The sequence below is a fragment of the Muntiacus reevesi genome, chromosome 3 (assembly GCF_963930625.1).
Source record: "Muntiacus reevesi chromosome 3, mMunRee1.1, whole genome shotgun sequence".
NCBI lineage: Eukaryota > Metazoa > Chordata > Mammalia > Artiodactyla > Cervidae > Muntiacus > Muntiacus reevesi.
The window spans coordinates 227,034,617-227,053,582 of record NC_089251.1 but is presented as its reverse complement, the minus strand read 5'-3'; the positions used below and the strand labels follow the sequence as shown (position 1 = coordinate 227,053,582).

Below are 18,966 nucleotides of genomic sequence, written 5' to 3'. Positions count from 1 at the left end.
TTGCCTCATCCCCATTTGCTGTACATTTAAGTCATTGCAACTGTTTACTATTACACACAAGAAAGAACAGGAACAACTGATTATAAACTTACTTGAAATGAAAAGGAATGCAGTAGGAAAAATATGTCAGTATTCTGGAAAGTGAGCAGAAAGCCTTAAGGACACAAAAAGAACTGCAAATTCTTCTGCTAGTTTACCAAAATTACACATCCAAAAATAACTAGTGAGTGCAGTGATGGTCATTATTATACAAATTATTGTTCTAAGTCTCTTTTTATCAAATTTGATTTGTCCAAGTTGCTCTCAGCCACACCACATGCTGTGTCCAGCACGGGAACAACCCATGGCCTGTGGCTGGCCCAGCCAATGTTATGCAATCCACCCTCCCCACCCATTGTGAAATCAGGGTATGAGGTCATCTGTTCCGGGAGAAGTTGTCTGTTTTTGCATTTGTCTTCCCAATTGGCCCGACCAGAATGAAATAGTAGAGTAACACTCTGCAGAGTGGGTGATTGGGAAATGACGAGAATGACAGGGACAAATTGGCATATTCTTCCATCTTTTAAAATCGTGCGCTGACAATGACAGAGATTACATATTTTGATATGGCTCTCATTATTGTCTTTTAGCAAAACAGAAGCAAAAAGTGGTAAGTCATGTTTCATTTTTAAATGTCCTGTGAAGGTTTCTATCCATAAATGCCTGCAATGCTCCATTTCAGTGACCCAAATGCCTATAAAATGAGGGAGGCGTCTCCTTGGTGGGACCCGTGGTTGTCATTTCTCATTTGGCTGGAGGATTGTGAATGTTGTGGCTGTGGAGCAGGGCTGCTGACCCTCACACCTTGTTATGTGTGTCCAATCATCTCTTTCAGACGGAGCACATCCCCCCCTACGACGTTGTGCCGTCCATGCGTCCGGTGGTGCTGGTGGGGCCATCGCTGAAGGGTTATGAGGTACCGATATCAGTCTGTTACCCTTCAGTTCTTGATCAAGGACCTAGGAGACAGCCACTGGGAGCTTCCTCCTTGGGGTCTGCTTACACTCGGGCCCTCAGCTTGTGAAGATGGGAGGTGCTTTGTGGGGTTCATGTGGCTCTTCGCTACTTCCTCCCTCTCTGGCCCTCTTCTCATCTTTCATGTATTACAGTGTTTAGAAATAGCTCCCTCAAAGTAGTTATAATGGGAAGTTCTGGTCAAAGGTTTGCTCTGCTCTCAATTCAAAGGAAAGGATTTTATCTGTCTCGACGGTCCCTGTTGCTGTTAGAAAAAATAACGAATGAACGGCACAGGGGAACATAAAAGCAATCTGCCAGCAAACCTCACCTCAGAGCACCAACCAGTCTCACTTTGCTGGGTGCTCAAGACGATGGCATATTCCACCAAACATTTCCCTGCTTCTTTATTTTAGAGGATGTAGAAAAGGGAAAAAACTCCATTAAAAATATCAATGAACTCCTTCAGAGATGAACGAAGCAATGTAAGGAAGAAAAGAGCAAACACTTAGATGTCCTGCATTTCAGATGATGCCATTTTGACTTTATGCCAGCATGGACAAGAATAAATGGGTAGGACATTATCTGAAGGTGGGCCACCTCCATGGCACCCTTCCCACTGAATCAGCACAATATCTGGCACATAGCCAGATTTCAGTGCACATTTGTTGAGTGAATTAATCAAGCTCTTTGACACAGGTTTAAGAATCCCATCTCCTTCTCCCACTTCCCCTTTCACTCCCTCCCCTCCCCTCCCCCCTCAATGGGGACTGTCTGAGGAAGAGCAGAGAGGGGTCTACAGAAGTCCAGCCCTGGATGTGGAGAATGTCCGCCAACTTGCACAGACTAGCAGGAGGCTGGGCCTGGGGCTAGCCCAAGGAGGTCTAGTTGCTCCTCACTGCAGGCAGGCACCACTCAGGTATGCCATGGACAGGCCGTACCTGTGCACAGAGCCAGCTAATCCTGGTCTCCTGGTGGCCGTTCTATCCCCTAAGAAAGAGATGAGAGTCTGTCTTGGGCCTAGTGAACACCGCTGGTTCACCCCTCAGCACCCTGGAGGAGACCCAATGGGGGAAACTGAATAAGTGCAAGTAGGTTAAGTGTGAAAAACTCCGTTCATGGTTGTTTGCCCTGTCCCACCCCCAGCAGACAAATAGCTGTGATAAGGTCTTTGGTTGAAGTGCCCCTCTCTTGCAGTTCTCTCACTTTTGATTTGTCTCTCTCTGCTGTTGTTTGCCTCATTGTCTTTTTCTCACCTCTGCAAAGGTCACAGACATGATGCAGAAAGCCCTCTTTGATTTCCTGAAGCACAGGTTTGATGGGAGGTGAGACATAGAGATGCTTTTGCATTTTTATTTTCCTTTAACCACCATAAATGATAAATTGATTTGTAGGTCTATGTTTCCTGCGATTGCAGATGCTCTCTAATTAAAAGTTAACTCAATGTTCAAGGGAGAACACAATGAAAGCGCTCTGAAAATATGAAGTTAGGATGTATAGCATTGAATCTCTTAAAGTAAAAGGACCTTGATAAGGAAAATAATCCATTTGTTTTATTTAAATGTATCTGTTAGTCTTTACTTTCTCATTTGTAATTGAATTCATACCAAACATGTTTATGAGAAAATAATGAAAACTATAGAATGTTTCTGACAATACGGTGCATCGCTGGTCAAGTTGGGTAGAGTCATTTGGGAACTGTGTGTATGCACAGATATGCATGTGTATCATATGAAGACATAAAGTACTAAATTTCCTTAAAAGAAGAGGGCAAGAAATGTTTCCATCATGGTGGTGGTGGTTTAGTTGCTAAGTTGTGTTCTATTCTTGCAACCCCATGGACTGCAGCCTGCCAGGCTCCTCTGTCCATGGTATTTTCCAGGCAAGAATACTGGAATGGATTACCATTTCCTTCTCCAGGGCATCTTCCTGACGAAGGGATCGAACCTGGGTCTACTCTGTTGTAGGCAGTCTTCTGCATTGCAAGCAGATTCTTTCCTGACTGAGCCACCAAGGAAGCCTGTTTTCATCATAAGCCTCCCAAAGTGACTATTTTGTAGGGAGTAGTATTTCTTTGAATATTCAGTTCTTGGTGTGTTTTACTAGAAATTACCTTGCTATTTTATTGGTTTCTTTTATATGTATCCTATCTCACTATGACCCATATCAACATGGCTCAGTCTTTAACCACTGGAAAATTTTATCATTTTAGTTCTGTGAAAAATATCTGGAAGGAGCATCTGTATTTTGCAGAGAAATGTTAAAAAGTCCACACCGACTCAATACTAAGAACTAAGCTCTTTCACAATGCAGAATGTATTCCATGTAAAAATAACCACATGAAATCAATATCTTAAGATTTATTAGAAATGAAGAAAACTTAGTTCTGATGGATAAGTATGGATAAATGCATCCAGCTTACTAAATTTTTAAGTATTTAAAGATATTTTTTTAAAATTTCCACATAGGTTTTAAAAAATGTGATATTTTAAGAAAAAAAGCAAACATGATAATGCTTTAAGTACAAATTGTATGTATTTGTTAAAAGAAAAACCTTCTGGATAATTGTGTTTAAAGTATTTGTTAGTTTCTGGGACTATATATAATAGAAAGAAAATAAGCTGGGATTTTAGTTCTAATAATTGACATTTTAGTTCAAGGAAGCAGAAAGCTTCAGTGCCATTATGTGAATTGCTAAGTATCTCAGTACAGACTTCAGTTTCAGTTCAGTTGCTCAGTTGTGTCCGACTCTTTGCGACCCCATGGACTGCAGTGCGCCAGGCTTCCCTGTCCATCACCAACTCCCAGAGCTTGCTCAAACTCATGTCCATTGAGTTGGTGATGCCATCCAACCATATCATCCTCTGTCGTCCCCTTTGCCTCCTGCCTTCAATGTTTCCCAGCATCAAGGTCTTTTTCAACGAGTCAGTTTTTTGCATTAGGTGGCCAAAATATTGGAGCTTCATCTTTACCATCAGTCTTTTCAGTGAATATTCAGGACTGATTTCCTTTATGATTGATTGACTGGATCTCCTTGCAGTCCAAGGGACTCAAGAGTCTTCTCCAACACCACAGTTCAAAGCATTAGTTCTTCAGCACTCAGCCTTCTTTATGGTTGAACTCTCACATTCATTCATGACTATTGGAAAAACCATAGCTTTGACTAGACAACCTTTGTTGGCAAAGTAATGTCTTTGCTTTTTAATGTGCTGTCTAGGTTGGTCATAGCTTTTCTTCCAAGGAGCAAGTGTCTTTTAATTTCATAGCTGCACTCACCATCTGCAGTGATTTTGGAGCTCAAGAAAATAAAGCTTGTTACTGTTTCCACTATTTCCCCATCTATTTGCCATGAAATGATGGAACCAAATGCCATGATCTTAGTTTTCTGCATGTTGAGTTTTGAGCCAACTTTTTCACTCTCCTCTTTTACTTTCATCAAGAGGCTCTTTAGTTCCTCTTCACTTTCTGCCATAAGGATGGTGTCATCTGCATATCTCAGGTTATTGATATTTCTCCCAGCAATCTTGATTCTAGCTTGTGCTTCATCCAGCCCAGCATTTCTCATGATGTTCTCTGCATATAAATGAAATAAGCAAGGTGACAAAATACAGCCTTGACATATTCATTTCCCAATTTGCAACCATTGTTTCACGTCCAGTTCTAACTGTTGCTTCTTGACCTGCATACAGATTTCTCAGGAGACAGATTTCTCAGGTCAGGTGGTCTGGTATTCCCATCTCTTGAAGAATTTTCCATAGTTTATTGTGATCCACACAAAGACTTTGGTATAGTCAATAAAGCAGAAGCAGATGTTTTTCTGGAACTCTCTTGCTTTTTCAATGATCCAACGGATGCTGGCAATTTGATCTCTGGTTCCTCTGCCTTTTCTAAATCCAGTTTCAAAATTTGGAAGTTCTTGGTTCACATACTGTTAAAGCCTTGCTTGGAGAATTTTGAGAATTACTTTGCTAGTGTGTGAGATGAGTGCAATTGTGTGATAGTTTGAACATTCTTTGGCATTGCCTTTCTTTGGGATTGGAATGAAAACTGACCTTTTTCAGTACTGTGGCCACTGCTGAGTTTTCCAAATTTGCTGGCATATTGAGTGCAGCACTTTCACAGCATCATCTTTTAGGATTTGAAATAGCTTAGCTGGAATCCCATCATCTCCACTAGCTTTGTTCATAGTGATGCCTCCTAAGGCCCACTTGACTTCACATTCTAGGATGTCTGGCTCTAGGTGAGTGATCACACCTTCATGGTTATCTGGGTCATGGAGATCTTTTTTTGTATAGTTCTTCTGTGTATTCTAGCCACCTTTTCTTAATATCTTATGCTTCTGTTAGGTCCATACCATTTCTGTCCTTTATTGTGCCCATCTTTGCATGAAATGTTCCCTTGGTATCTCTGATTTTCTTGAAGAGATCTCTAGTCTTTCCCATTCTATTGTTTTCCTCTATTTCTTTGCATTGATCACTGAGGAAGGTTTTCTTATCTCTCTTTGCTATTCTTTGGAACTCTGCATTCAAATGGATATACTTTCCTTCTCTTCCTTGCCTTTTGCTTCTCTTCTTTTCTCAGCTATTTATAAGGCTTCCTCAGACAACCATTTTGCCTTTTTGCATTTCTTTTTCTTGGGGATGGTCTTGATCATCGCCTCCTATACAGTGTCACGAACCTCCATCCATAGTTCTTCAGGCACTCTGTCTATTAGATCTAATCCCTTGAATCTATTTGTCACTTCCACTATGTAATCATAAGGGATTTGATTTAGGTCATACCTGAATGGTCTAGTGGTTTTCCCTACTTTCTTCAATTTAAGCCTGAATTTCACAATAAGGAGTTCATGATTTGAGCCACAGTCAGCTCCTGGGCTTATTTTTGCTGACTGTATAGAGCTTCTCCATCTTTGGCTGCAAAGAATATAATCAGTTTGATTTCAGTATTGACCATCTGATGATGTCCATGTGTAGAGTCATCTCTTGTGTTGTTGAAAACGAGATGATGGAATAGAAGGACATGTACTCATCTTCCCCAGTGAGAACTACAAAATTTCAACTCACTGCTGAGCAACCATTGACAGGTTGTTATCTGTCCCACCAAAAAAAGATCCCCCCAAAAAAGATACCCCACATCCAAGGGCAAAGGAGAAGCCCCAACAAGATGGTAGGAGGGATGAAATCACATTTAGAATCAAACCCCATACCTGCCAGAGATGCTCGGAGGGCTCAAACAAAACTGTGTGCACTGGGACCCAGAGTCCCCAGAAAGACTGAGCCAGACCTGCCTTTGAGTGTCTGAGTGTCTCCTATGGAGGCACGGGTCAGCAGTGGCCTGCCGCAGCAACAGGGGCTCTGGGTGTAGCTACCTGGGACACGCAGTGTGTGGCACAAGCCCTCTTGGAGGAGGTTGCTATTAGCCCTACCATAGAGCTGCTGAGCAGACGACCCACAAACTGCACAACAATATACCAAAGAAATTCTCGTACTGTTAAGAAAGAAAGTTCTAGGACCCACAACAGATTTCCCAACCTGGGGATCCAGCAAAGAGACTGAGAACCCCCAGGGAATTTGACTTTGGAGGGCAGTGGGATTTGAGGACAGAACTTCCACAGGAATGGGGAAACAGACTCTTGGAGGGCACAAACAAAACCTTGTGTGCACCAGGAGCCAGGAGAAAGGAGCCGTGTCCCCACAAGAGACTGAGCCAGACTTGGCTGTGAGTGTCCAGGAGCCTCCAGCAGAGGCGTGGGTCCACAGTGGCCTGCTGTGGGGTGAGGGGCACTCAATCCAACAGTGAGTGCATAAGTCCTCTTGAAGGAGGTTGCCATTATGGTCATTACCCCTACCATAGTTTGGCCTCAGGCCAAACAACAGGGAGATAACACAGCCCCACCCATCAACTGAAAATTAAATTAAAGATTTACTAAGCAGGGTCAGAACAAGACCCAGTTTCCCCCACAGTCAGTCTCTCCCATCAGGAAGCTTCCATAAGCCTCTTATCCTTCTCCTTCAGAGGGCAGACAGAATGAAAACCACAATCACAGATAACTAACCAAACTGGTCACATGGATCACAGCCTTGTCTAACTCAATGAAACTATGAGCCATGCCATGTAGGGCCACCCCAGATGGCCGGGTCATGGTGGAGAGTTTTGACAAAACGTGGTTCCACTGGAGAAGGGAATGGCAAACCACTTCGGTGTTCTTGCCTTGAAAGTCCCATGCATAGTATGAAAAGGCAAAAAAATATGACACTGAAAGATGAACTCCCCAGGTTGGTAGGTGCCCAATATGCTACTGGAGAAGAGTAGAGAAATAACTTCAGAAACAATGAAGAGATAGAGCCAAAGCAAAAACAATGCCCAGTTGTGGATGTGACTGGTGATGGAAGTGAAGTCTGATGCTGTAAAGAAATGAACCTGGAATGTTAGGTCCATGAATCAAGGAAAATTGGAAGTGGTCAAACAGGAGAAGGCAAGAGTAAACATTAACATTCTAGGAATCAGTGAACTAAAATGGATTGGAATGGGCAAATTTAATTCAGATGACCATTATATCTACTATTGTGGACCAGTACCCCTCAGAAGAAATGTAGTAGCCCTCATAGTCAACAGAAGAGTCTGAAATGCAGTACTTGGGTGCAATCTCAAAAATGACAGAATGATCTGTTTGTTTCCAAGGCAAACCATTCAATATCACAATAATCCAAGTCTACACTCGAAATACTAATGCTGAAGAAGCTGAAGTTGAATGATTCTATGATGACCTACAAGACCTTCTAGAACGAACACCAAAAAAGATGTCCTTTTCATCATAGGATACTGGAATGCAAAAGTAGGAAGTCAAGAGATACCTGGAGTTAACAGGCAAATTTGGCCTTGGAGTACACAATGAAGCAGGGCAAAGGCTAACATGTTTTGCCAAAAGAATGCACTGGTCAGAGTACAGGCTAGATTGCCTTGATAAATATAGCCCAACATGTATAATGAATCAAACTCTGTGGAAACTTATTGTTGCTCATTGCACAGTCTGAAGCAGGTGTTCCTCAGCTGTGAAGGTGGGTAGGATGAAGAAGGGAAGATTTGGAAAGAACATTTGTCCTGTGCATCATTTGGGACTGCTGGCCTGGGGTTGGTCTCTACAATCAGCTGTAGGGAGAGGAGAGAACCAGCTTCTCTGGTTCACATCATGCTCACATTTCACTGGCTAGAACTTAGACATGTGGCCACAGTTTCTTGCAAAGGAGGCTAGGAATTACAGTCTAGCTATGTGCCCAGGAGGAAGAGAAAATGGATTTTGTTGAGCAAACAGCAGTCTGCCATATTTATCTTGTAGACACGAGGGCTTAATAAGAAAGCCATAGATGTATCCTATTCTCTCTCTGTCTTTAAGCAAGATAGACAGAGAATGAAGTAATTTCAAAGGAAACAAGTGAAAAGTACTGAATACTAGACTATTGGAGTTGGAAGGAAAAGTAAAAAGTCCTTATATTCTAATCTCTTAAGTCAAACAACAGGTAGATGGATACCCTGCTTCTGTTTGTAACTTTTGAGTACCAGGAATCTACTACTTAAAAAAAGCATTGCAAAGAAACAGCTGAACTCTGGCTTTTTAACTTAACATTGGTTTTGATCCTTGCCTCTGATGACAGGGTCCATGACCCTTACCTTCATGCAGCTCTCCCTGGGTTGTTGATAGCTGATATGTCTGGCTCAGTCAAGCAAGCTTCCTTAAGCTGTACTTGGAGTCACATGGCTTTAACCTGTGGGCCTTTATTTAAGGAAGTTCTGAGCAATGCTTCATCCTGTGGTCCCATAAAAGCTCTTGAACTGAACAAATGCCATCCCACATACAGTCTAAGTTTCTGTTAGATTGTTTTGGTCCCCACATAACATCCGTATAGACAGCCGTGTGTAAAGGTTTGCACGGTAGGACCTTATGGAAAAGAAGGAAGTAATTATTGTAATTTAGCAAAGAGAAAGTGACTGACTTAATTGCTGCCTTCAAGAATGAAGAATCTGAGGTTCTTCCTCAATCTTCAGACAGAGAGGAAGTGCATTTAATTGTAACAGCAGAGATTTATCAGCTTGAGTTACCTGATTCATCAAGCATGCACTATTGAAGATGATTTTAATAGAAATAGAACTAAACTTCCAATGCCAAGTGATCCAGGGTGTCTGATGGCACAGCAGAGGTTGTAGAGATGTGAGGAGGAATACAGCAGCAGAAGAAGAAATGGCTAGAAAGAGAGTCTGCCCGAGAGGGATCTGATGTATGGCAGAGTTTGAGAAAGCTAGATAATAAAGGTGGGAGTAGGAGAGAGGGCTTGCTTTCAAATTAGCAGAGGCCACTGCAGCAGAAAAACAATAATGAATTCACTGGTGTATACGGAAACTTTGATTAGGAAAAAGAAAAGTGTTTGTAGTTTCACTATGACTCTGACATGTCCGCTGTGTGGGGAATATCCTTGCGTTTTGAGCCACGACAATCTGCTGTGTTGTGTTCCACCAATTAATAAAAGGAGAAAAAACAAATAGTCTTTAATTGAAACCAGCCAAGAGAACAATTACACAGCGGGCTTTTGCATAGCATTACAGCATAAACAATATGTTCTAATGAAAACCTCCTCCATGTTTCACTGGCTATGAATGCAGTAGGTTAGACAAAATAGGATAATTTCTTTTTCAGAAAGAGCCAAAAGAGAAAAAGTAACTGCCTAAAAGTCTTTCTTCTTCAGTACTGTTTTTCAGGTCTTGGCTAAAAAATAATTCAACAAATTGAATTAAACACCAACAGTGTCTCCTACAGAACCATATACTTACTCTTTTATGATACCTTAGAAATGATTTGAATCAGTTTAAAGCTACTTATTTTACAATTTTATTGTCATTCATTGCTTAATGGATTCATTGCCTAATAAATTCAAGGCTTAACTAGAATGTATGTAAGAAAGAATGAAAAGCACAATACCGAATACTTTCTCAGGGAACCCCTGTACGTGTGGATATCCACATACAGTGACAGTTCCTATGCACAGGCCTTAAACTAAGTGAGTGAGTCTAACGAGCTGGTACAATGCACCAGCCTGGCAGGGGCACAGTGCATGCACAATGGCACGGAGCTTTTCTCTCTTCATTTCACACCACAAACATTCATCAGGGATCATCCTTTCAGATGAGGTTTGTTCAGCTGGTTGAATCTACCATTCACAGGCTCAACAGCAAGCAGTCAAACCAATTGCAATGTGTTGACCTATGCTAATCATTTCAAATCCCAACAAAGTTGTAACTTTAGACTTTTTGACAACTGAATGAAATCAGCTCTATGGCAGTTATAGGACACTTCGTAACCAACATGATTATGGCCCCAAATCTTAAATGAACATACAAATAGGATCTGAAGCTATTAGCCAAGGCGTGATTTTAAAAAAAGGTTTTAGGAAGAATTTAAAGAAAGGAGGCTAAAAATATAATTGAGGGAGACTCAAAGAAGTAGTATTTATTTATGAAAGGAAATGGCAACAGCTGATGCTATCACAAAGCAGCCAAGACATGGAAGAATGAAAACAACTTGTAATTGTAGGCGACAAATGGAAAAGAACAATACAGTGCCTTCTGATTCATAATCAATAGCACCCTCTTATCAGCTCCTCCTACTCTGTATTCAAATGCAGACTCATCTGTGGACACACAAGCACTCGAGATAATTTATTGAGCCCCTCACGCCAAGTATGAATATTTAAATTAACAGATTTTGATTGTAACATGTCTGATCTTATTCTCCCACCCTCAAAGTATATGTAAGTTTCATGGGCTCTGGCAATGGGAGAGTTTATGCTACAACTATGAATGAGTATTTAAGAAAACACTTTTAGATATTGCCTCATTCGTTCCTAGTGACCGTCCTGTGAGATAGTCTGGCAGAACTACTATCACCATTTTATTAATTATCATCCTGATGGCACAATTTGTCCATGGTCACGCAGCCAGCAAGTGGGAGATCCAGAGAGACTCCCCAGGTCCACATATGCCTTCCATTCCTTCCCTTCTCCTGACAGTGTGCTCTCTGACCTTTGGAATGCTTTTCTTTTGTGAAGAATAAGAGTTGTTTTTTTTTTTTTTTTAAACTAATATACTAACAGGGTTGCATATTGGATGTGGTAAGGATAGAGTATAAAAGGATATTTAGCTTTCCATTATCAACCTTGAAATACTAATTATTTTTGAATGAATGTGTCTCACCTGAGAGTAACGTCTTCCCATAGCTAAGTCACAGAAAACTAAAACTCATAGCACTGACGGAGTGCAGAAATTATGAAGGATTCTAAATCAGAAATAAGTAACAACTAGGATTCAGATTTACCAGATTTATATATATCCAGTATGCTGGGGAACGGAACATCCTTTATTCCTCATTAGTAATTACTAACACTGTGTCACAGAGAAGTATCCAACGGAGCTTTTTAAAGATGTATATCAAAAATACATGGAAGTATTAAAAGTCACTAGAAGATATGAAGGTATATCAAGAAAAGAAGTAGAAAGAGTATTAGTTTAAGTAAAAAAAAAAGTATATAAACTAGGTAGCATTTAATAATGAATGTAATTACTGGGGAGCCTTTTAAACAACAAAAAGTTTGGATTTGGTGTCTGGTTTTGATAATAGTAAGCATCTTTGTATAGAAAATAGAAAGTCCTGGTTTGTCTTATTGGAGGTTTTCTAGAAATGTGTCTATCTTCTCCTAAACTCTTTCCTACATGTGTATTTTTATAAAGAAATAACATATTAACAAATTAGCTAGCAAATTAGTGAAGGACAGGGAAGCCAGGTGTGCTGCAATCCATGGGGTCATGAAGAGTCAGACACAATTTAGCGACCAACAACAAATTAGCTGGTATTTTATTGACCAATAAAAGAAGAAAAATAATTTCTTATTGCCCACACCTTTTTTGTTTTCAGAACACATGAAGCAGTTTTCATTTCCTATTTTTTTTGTTTGTGTTATTATTCTGCCTCTTGGTAAAAACTTTATATATATTTGAAAATGACTTTGTAAAAGTGTGTTAAAACCCAGAAAAAATAAGAATACACATCAGCTGATAATCCCTCCAACTTTTAAGAACCAGGGTCACTACTTGGTTAGTATAAAACTAGATTTGATTTTCACCTAAGCAGAATAGAATCTTTGGATCCTCTATCCTCTAAAATATTCTAGAAGGCTGAATTCTGCCCCTACACCAATCCACTTGTCTCCAGTCATATATTTGAATTGCTTTAGAACTTGATTGTATTTTTCTAATCAGCGGCTCCATTCTTAAAACTGCAAACAAACAAAGATACCAGAAACACAAAAATAAACAAGCAAATCCTATTCTGAAGGTAAAATGAGCTCTGACCACAACGACTACCTATGAGATTTCATGCCTAAAGTGCGGCAGCCAGCTGAGTAATAGAGACTCAGATATGGGCTCCAGACTTTAACCTGACTTAGAAAGTGGCCATCACTCTGTGTGGCGCAGATCTGCTCTTGATGGTTTGGCTGGTATCTGGAGATCCGGGTTGCTGGAGAAGGAAGTTGAAACTTTAAAAGAATTATGAGTCTGGTGACTAAGTGCTGGCCTAGAGCTTGGGAGCCTGTGCTTTAGACCTTCTTAGACTCTATGGATCCATGTGGAACTTCCTCCCCATGTTTCACTTTTATTCTTGATAAAATGAAGAAGTTGTACAGACCAGTATTTTCCAGTATCTTTTAGCAGTTGAACAAGTCCTTACAATGAAATCATAGGTAAAACCCCAACAGAAATGCAGAGGCATTTATTTGGTATTAAGCATGGGAAAGATGGGCCCCTGCTGGCCAACTCGGCCCCCGTTTGATGTTCTCAGTGACCCAAGATATTTCACAAAATTCTTGGTTTCCACAGAAGACAGTCTGAAGATGCCTCAAATAATTTATTAGGGCCTGAAAAATTCTAAGGAATTAAAATTAAATTAAAATTAAAACTTCCTCACCATCTGCAACTTATATATCCAACACTACCAACAAAGAGTACTTTGCTTTAAAATGGCACCAGAACTTTTTCTGCACAGCCTGTTGCTCTAAATAAATGATTTCTCACCAAAGAGGGCTGTTTTAAATTCTCACCAAGGATTCAGGTCCCTGAAGTCAAGTGAGGAGTCTCCTGAGAGGGCTGACAGTATCCCTAAATAGGTGCGAGATTACAGGACTCTACCCCCTTCTTGCTCCACCCTCTAGAGGAGCTTGAAAGTTGGGGAGAAAGAGTGCGTGAGTATAAAAGGGAAGGGGCCTTGTCTGTTTTCTGGAATCTTCTAAGCCCTGAAGATAAGCTTAGAAGGGCCCATGTGAGGAAGAGCCCACGATGGCAGTAGCTGGCTTAGAGAGGCATTCTTTGCATTCTGCAGATAGATCATAATTTGAAGTTGCGCAAACCCAGCCTAAAATAAAGAACTTGAAAGTTGTAAGTTCCAGAGACTCTCATTTGCTAGATCATATACATAGACAGGATAGACTTCTGTCTCCATTCACTGGCAATGTCTCAGCTTTATTCTTGTCTTGCGTGACTGCAGGATACTTTCTAACTTATGGAAATCCTGGCACAATCCTCACATTGCCCTCAGCAATAGTGTCTTATTTCTGTCCACCATATGCATTCAAAGTAATATGCAAACATGCTAAAGAATCTTGTGCCTGTAGAAAAGAAACCATATTTTTCATATTCTTAGAAATGAAGCATTCCTTCGGGCCTGTGGCAAAATGCTTCATGTGCCATGAGTTAACTGTTGAGCCCCAGGAATGCAACACAGCTACCAACTGGTTGATTGTCTTTGATGATTAAAATGAAAAGGATTTTCCCCTTTGACCAGCAGCACTGGGGCACTGTGCAATTCCTGAAGGTCTTGTTCAAGACAAAATCAGCTCTGAATTGTGGGGAAATTGTATTGCTACTTGCTAGAAAGAATATGGTTTATTTATATGTTTTGATTCCCTCTTGGTATGGTGTGCACTATAAGGAGAATTCGCAAAACAGACAATAGTGGAGGAAGAGTTTGCATTCTTCCTGGAGTTTTTTTGTTGTTGAATAGCCAAAAACCTTCCTCCATTCTGCTCTGCTTGTATTTTAATGCTAAGCAAAGCCTATTTAAAATACTTGTGGCCAATGTTTTATTATCCTGTGGTTACACTATAGTATGTAAAGTGGTTATTAAGTACTGTGGTTATAAATCGCTTAGAGAGCCCCGCCACATTTTTACTGGTTTGTTCTGTTCTGTGTTCCTATTCATAGGATATCAATAACAAGAGTGACAGCTGACATTTCTCTTGCTAAGAGGTCTGTGCTAAATAATCCCAGCAAGAGAGCAATAATTGAACGTTCGAACACTCGGTCCAGCTTAGGTAAGATGTTCAAATGTGCTACTTCTCCAAGCTGCGCTTTCAGACTGGGGTTACACGTGTTGCATTTGTGAATGCCTTTTTGGTTTGCTCCGATGCCATTCTTTAAAATTTTTTTTTATTTATTCATTTATGTATGGCTGCTCTGGGTCTTTGTTGCTGTTTGGGGGCCTTCTCTAGTTGTGGTGAGCAGGGGCTCCTCTCCATTGTGGTCCTCAGCCTTCTCACTGTGGTGGCTTCTCTTGCTGCGGGGCACAAGGTCTAGGCGGGCAGGCTTCAGTAGGTGTGATGCACTGGCTTTAGCGTGCACCAGCTTTGTTTCTCAGAAGCATGTGCGATCTTCCTGGACCAGGGATCAAACCTGAGTAACCTGCATTGGCAGGTGGACTCTTAACCACTGGACCACCAGGGAAATCCCTGCTCCCCATTCTGAATGGAGAAGCGCTGATTAACTGACGAGAAGGCCAGTCTGACAAAAGCAGAGAGCAGAGTCATGCAGTTGAACCTTCTCTGTCTCAGCTCCAGTCAGTTAGCTAATTAGTAGTCTGGTGGGAAGAATCCTCAACAGGCTGTCTTCATCTGTTACCACCGCAGCACACGAAGCCACTCATGCCTGCTTTGCCCAAGCTTCTCAATGAGGCTGATGACATCTGTCATACCTGAATCACAGCTGACTTGAAAGCAAATGAGATGTCCACCTTTCTCAGATCCTTGGAAGAAAGCTCAATAATGGTGTTCTCAGTGTGGTTTCTGCTGCCAGCTGGTACCCAGAATAGTCACATCCTTAAGTGGATGTAGCAACTATCATTAACAGTATGTAGGGAGTTTAAACTTGTCTTTCCTGGTACACCAGTCAGAAATCATCATGAAATTCACCATGATGGAGAAGCAAAAACACTAATATATGTGGTTAGCTCCATCAAGCCATACAGGAACAGGGCTGTGGGGGATGGATTCACCAACCACAGAAGTGGGTCCAGGCTGCCCGAGAATCACAGTAGTCATCTCAAAAGCCTGTTTGTGGTTTCTGTGATGGCCCAGAGTCGTGCAGTCCACCCATAACTCCCTTTTGCATTTACATTCTGAGTCTGCTTTGTGAAAGAATGCTGAACATACCAAATGGGACGGTTGTCAGTGTCTGTGGGAAGAGGATCCCAAACATCAGTGGTTCCTTCTTTAGTTCTCTATTTAGAGCCTTTGACATTACAGAGTGAAACACTCTTAAAGGCACAGTATTTTGACCTTCAGGGATGATGAAGGCAGAGTTGGTGATGATGAATCAGATTACTAACTAAAGTAAAATATCATGAGTGGCAAGGAGGCCAAATTAGATTGAAGAGTTCTCAAATAAGCATCTGTTCTCCTATCTTCAACCCTCCTTTTCACTCCTCACAGTGCCTTTTACTTTTAACCATTCCTTCCCTTTGAAGTCATCCTGTATAATCTATGTAGTCATCTATTGTCAGAGCCAGTGGAATGGGTGGAGGGGGATTAGTGTAAATAGTGAGAAAGAAACAAGGTAGATATCAGTTCATTGGTTTTCCTTTTCACTCTGTAAAGTCTTACACCCACAACCACTAGAGTTAATTTAATGGCAACGTCTTATAATAACCACTCCGTGAGCCACTTACGTGCTTTTGTCTGCTTGTTAATGCATATTTGTAGATTCTTTCATTAAATATTTATTGAACACTTTTTATTGCCATGCATTACACCAGACTTAGGAAGTACAAATGGAACTAAGACAAACTATCTTATCCATGGAAAGAAAACAGAAAAAAGGGAGTGATGGTTAAAACACTGTGTAATAATGAATTATGAGCAAAGTACTGAAAATGTAAAGAGAAAAACATAAGGAGTAAGAGGTGTCTGAGAAGACTTTACAGGGTTTTTTTTTTTTTTTTGAGCTGGTTCTTAAGGCAGTCAAGAATGTACAAAGCATTGACATAGAAACAGTATGTGGTTGAGAAATAAGTAGTTTTTCTTGCAGAGCATGCTTAGAAAAAGGAAGTGGAAGGCATGAATTGAGAGCAACAGTAGAGACTGAAAAAATAGGTTTAGGCCAGTATATTAGGGCCCTAGTATGCCTTGCTAAAGAGACCTCCAAAATAGATTCCACAGAATGTTGATTTTATTCTTTTGGCCTCACCACATGGCATGTGGGATCCTAATTCCCCCATCAGGGATCGAAGCCATGTCCCCTGCATTGGAAGCTCAGAGTCTTAACCACTGGACCACAAGGGAAGTCCCAAAATGTTGATTTGTTAAAAGATACCAATAGTATACTTTTCATGGTCAGATAAATTTGAAATTTATGGATTAAATAGTTGTCAAGTTTCTTCACTGCAAAACTTCTTAGAGACATGAGGATAAAGAAGGTAAGCATGTTTGAAATTCCAAGAGAAGCCATTATAAATGTGATATTTCCCTTGTAGAAAATCCCCTTCTTTGAGTTTGTTATTTCATGAGATTAGTGCTCCTAGGTACTCCCCTTGGAAAATGTCATTTGGGGCCACAAAGAGCCATTGACATAGCTTAAGCATTTGGATATGAGAGAAAGATCACAGGTGACAGAGTGCTATGAGAGCTGAGTCCAGACCAGCTGTAGCTGAGTTATCAGAGAAGTGTTCACTCAGGTCTCCCAGGATCCTACTCCATGACTTATCAGAGTTCATTTGTCTGGAATAACATTATTACAAGGCTTTGACTGGAATCAGCATGGTAGTTAACATATTGTTGGATTTGGTTAAAGTTTTTCTTTAAAACAACAAAAAATGGTGGTATGAGGGGATTCCCTGGCGGCCCAGTGGTTAGGACTCTGTGATTCCATTTCAGAGGGCCTGAGTTCAGTCCCTGGTCAGGGGACTTGGATCCCACAAGCCCTGTGGTGTGGGTAAAAAGGGGCTATGAAGATAATAACTTTCTTTCTCACATGTATAATTTAGTTACTGCATTCCTTATACATATTAGTCAAGTATTGGACCCACCCCAGTGTATAAGGTGTACCCCCGCAGCCTCCTGGCCTGCTCTGCCCCAGCACCTCTCTGTTGATACCCGTGGCCCAAGCTTTGTGTTGGTTAAGCAGTAGGTGTGCCTGCCCTTAGCACTTTCACTTCCAGGGCCTAGGTTCAATCCCTGGTCAGGGAACTAAGACCCGCCAAGCTGGACATCAAGGATGAGGTCAAGCAAATCTCTCAAAACATTACACTTACCTCATTGCTGGGACAAAGTAAATGAGGCCCAAGTATCTCTGAATTATTTACACAGACACTCTGAGTGCCTCAAGGGTTCTTTGCACCAGGTCAATCTACTTTGCCTCACTGCTTTTTTTGCTACTTCAGAAAACATTGTGTTAAAATTTGAAGCTTAAAGCAGTATAACCTTGTTTTAGTACAGTCCTGGCCAGGAGTTACATTCAACAGTGACAGTTTAAGGGAAAAACAAACAAACAAACAAAACCCACACCCCAACAGCTAAAACTTACTACAATAAAAACAGACTTCATTTTCCAAACTTTTCCATTGGAAAAAATCTTTCTGTTTCTGACATATGAGGGAAAAAAGGGACAACTTTTTCCTAGGCCATCTTTGAAATAATTTAAATTAGATGCCTTTGTCTACTTTGTGTAATTTAGACAAGATTACAGGTTGTTGTTGCTAATAAATGTAGACTGTATTTCAGAATTTTGCAAATAAGCCAAATTGTCCAGATTCTTTACATTGCTATATTGAAAGCTAGTTATCATTCAAGGTAACGTGAAATCTTTCAGGCCATTGGTATTGGATAATATGATATGTTGACTTTTTTTTTTTAATGGAAATTTATTGTCTCAGAATTCTGGAGGCTGGAAATCCAAGATCAAGTTATCGACAAGATTGCTTCCTTTTGAGGAATGTGAGGAAGAATGTCTTCCATGCCTCTCTGCTAGTTTCTTGGGGTTTTTCTGGCAATCTCTGGCATTCCTCTCTCATAGAAGCATCTCTCCAGTCTCTGCATCCATCTTCACATGGGTTCTCCTCTGTATGTGCCTGTCTCCAAATTTCCCATTTGTATAAAGACCTAGTCGTATCTGAGTAACACTTACCCTAATGACCTCGTTTTAACTTGATGGTCTTTGTAAAGACCCTGTATCAAAAATGAGCTTACATTCTGAGATACCAGGGGGTTATGACTTCAACATAGGAATTTGGGGGAGACGCAATTCAACCCATTACAGGAAGGAAATCTGAGAACATGTTGTGAGTCAGAAGTTGAACTGAACAGCTTCTACCGGGTCCTGCTGACTCTTTAAATTCATACTTCTAATACAGATCATACGTTAAACATCAGTGGTTTTGTGGGAAATAAGAATTTTATAAGAATTTTATGCTATTATGTGGAGCCCTAGAAAATAGAGTTACATGATAGACTTGAGCATTCATGATCCCACACACCCTGTCAGTCTACTCAGTTAAAAGGGAGGTCTTTTTGATGATTGACATAAATTTGTGTTTATTCTGAATAAGCAAAACAAATCATGAAATTCTGGCACATACCCTTTTCAATGAGGATATTTAGAGTGACA

At 40.7% G+C, this 18,966-nt stretch overlaps 1 protein-coding gene across 3 annotated transcripts in view; it reads left to right on the top strand.

Annotated features, from left to right (window-relative positions):
• The window catches only part of CACNB4 (calcium voltage-gated channel auxiliary subunit beta 4), a 253,916-nt gene that overhangs the window by 212,369 nt on the left and 22,581 nt on the right, over window positions 1–18,966 (top strand). For all 3 annotated transcript variants that reach the window (XM_065927847.1, XM_065927845.1, XM_065927846.1), the window contains exons 7-10: window positions 630–649; window positions 875–955; window positions 2,260–2,318; window positions 14,296–14,405. In XM_065927847.1, the coding sequence (XP_065783919.1) occupies window positions 630–649; window positions 875–955; window positions 2,260–2,318; window positions 14,296–14,405 (270 nt within the window). The remainder of the gene's footprint in view (window positions 1–629; window positions 650–874; window positions 956–2,259; window positions 2,319–14,295; window positions 14,406–18,966) is intronic.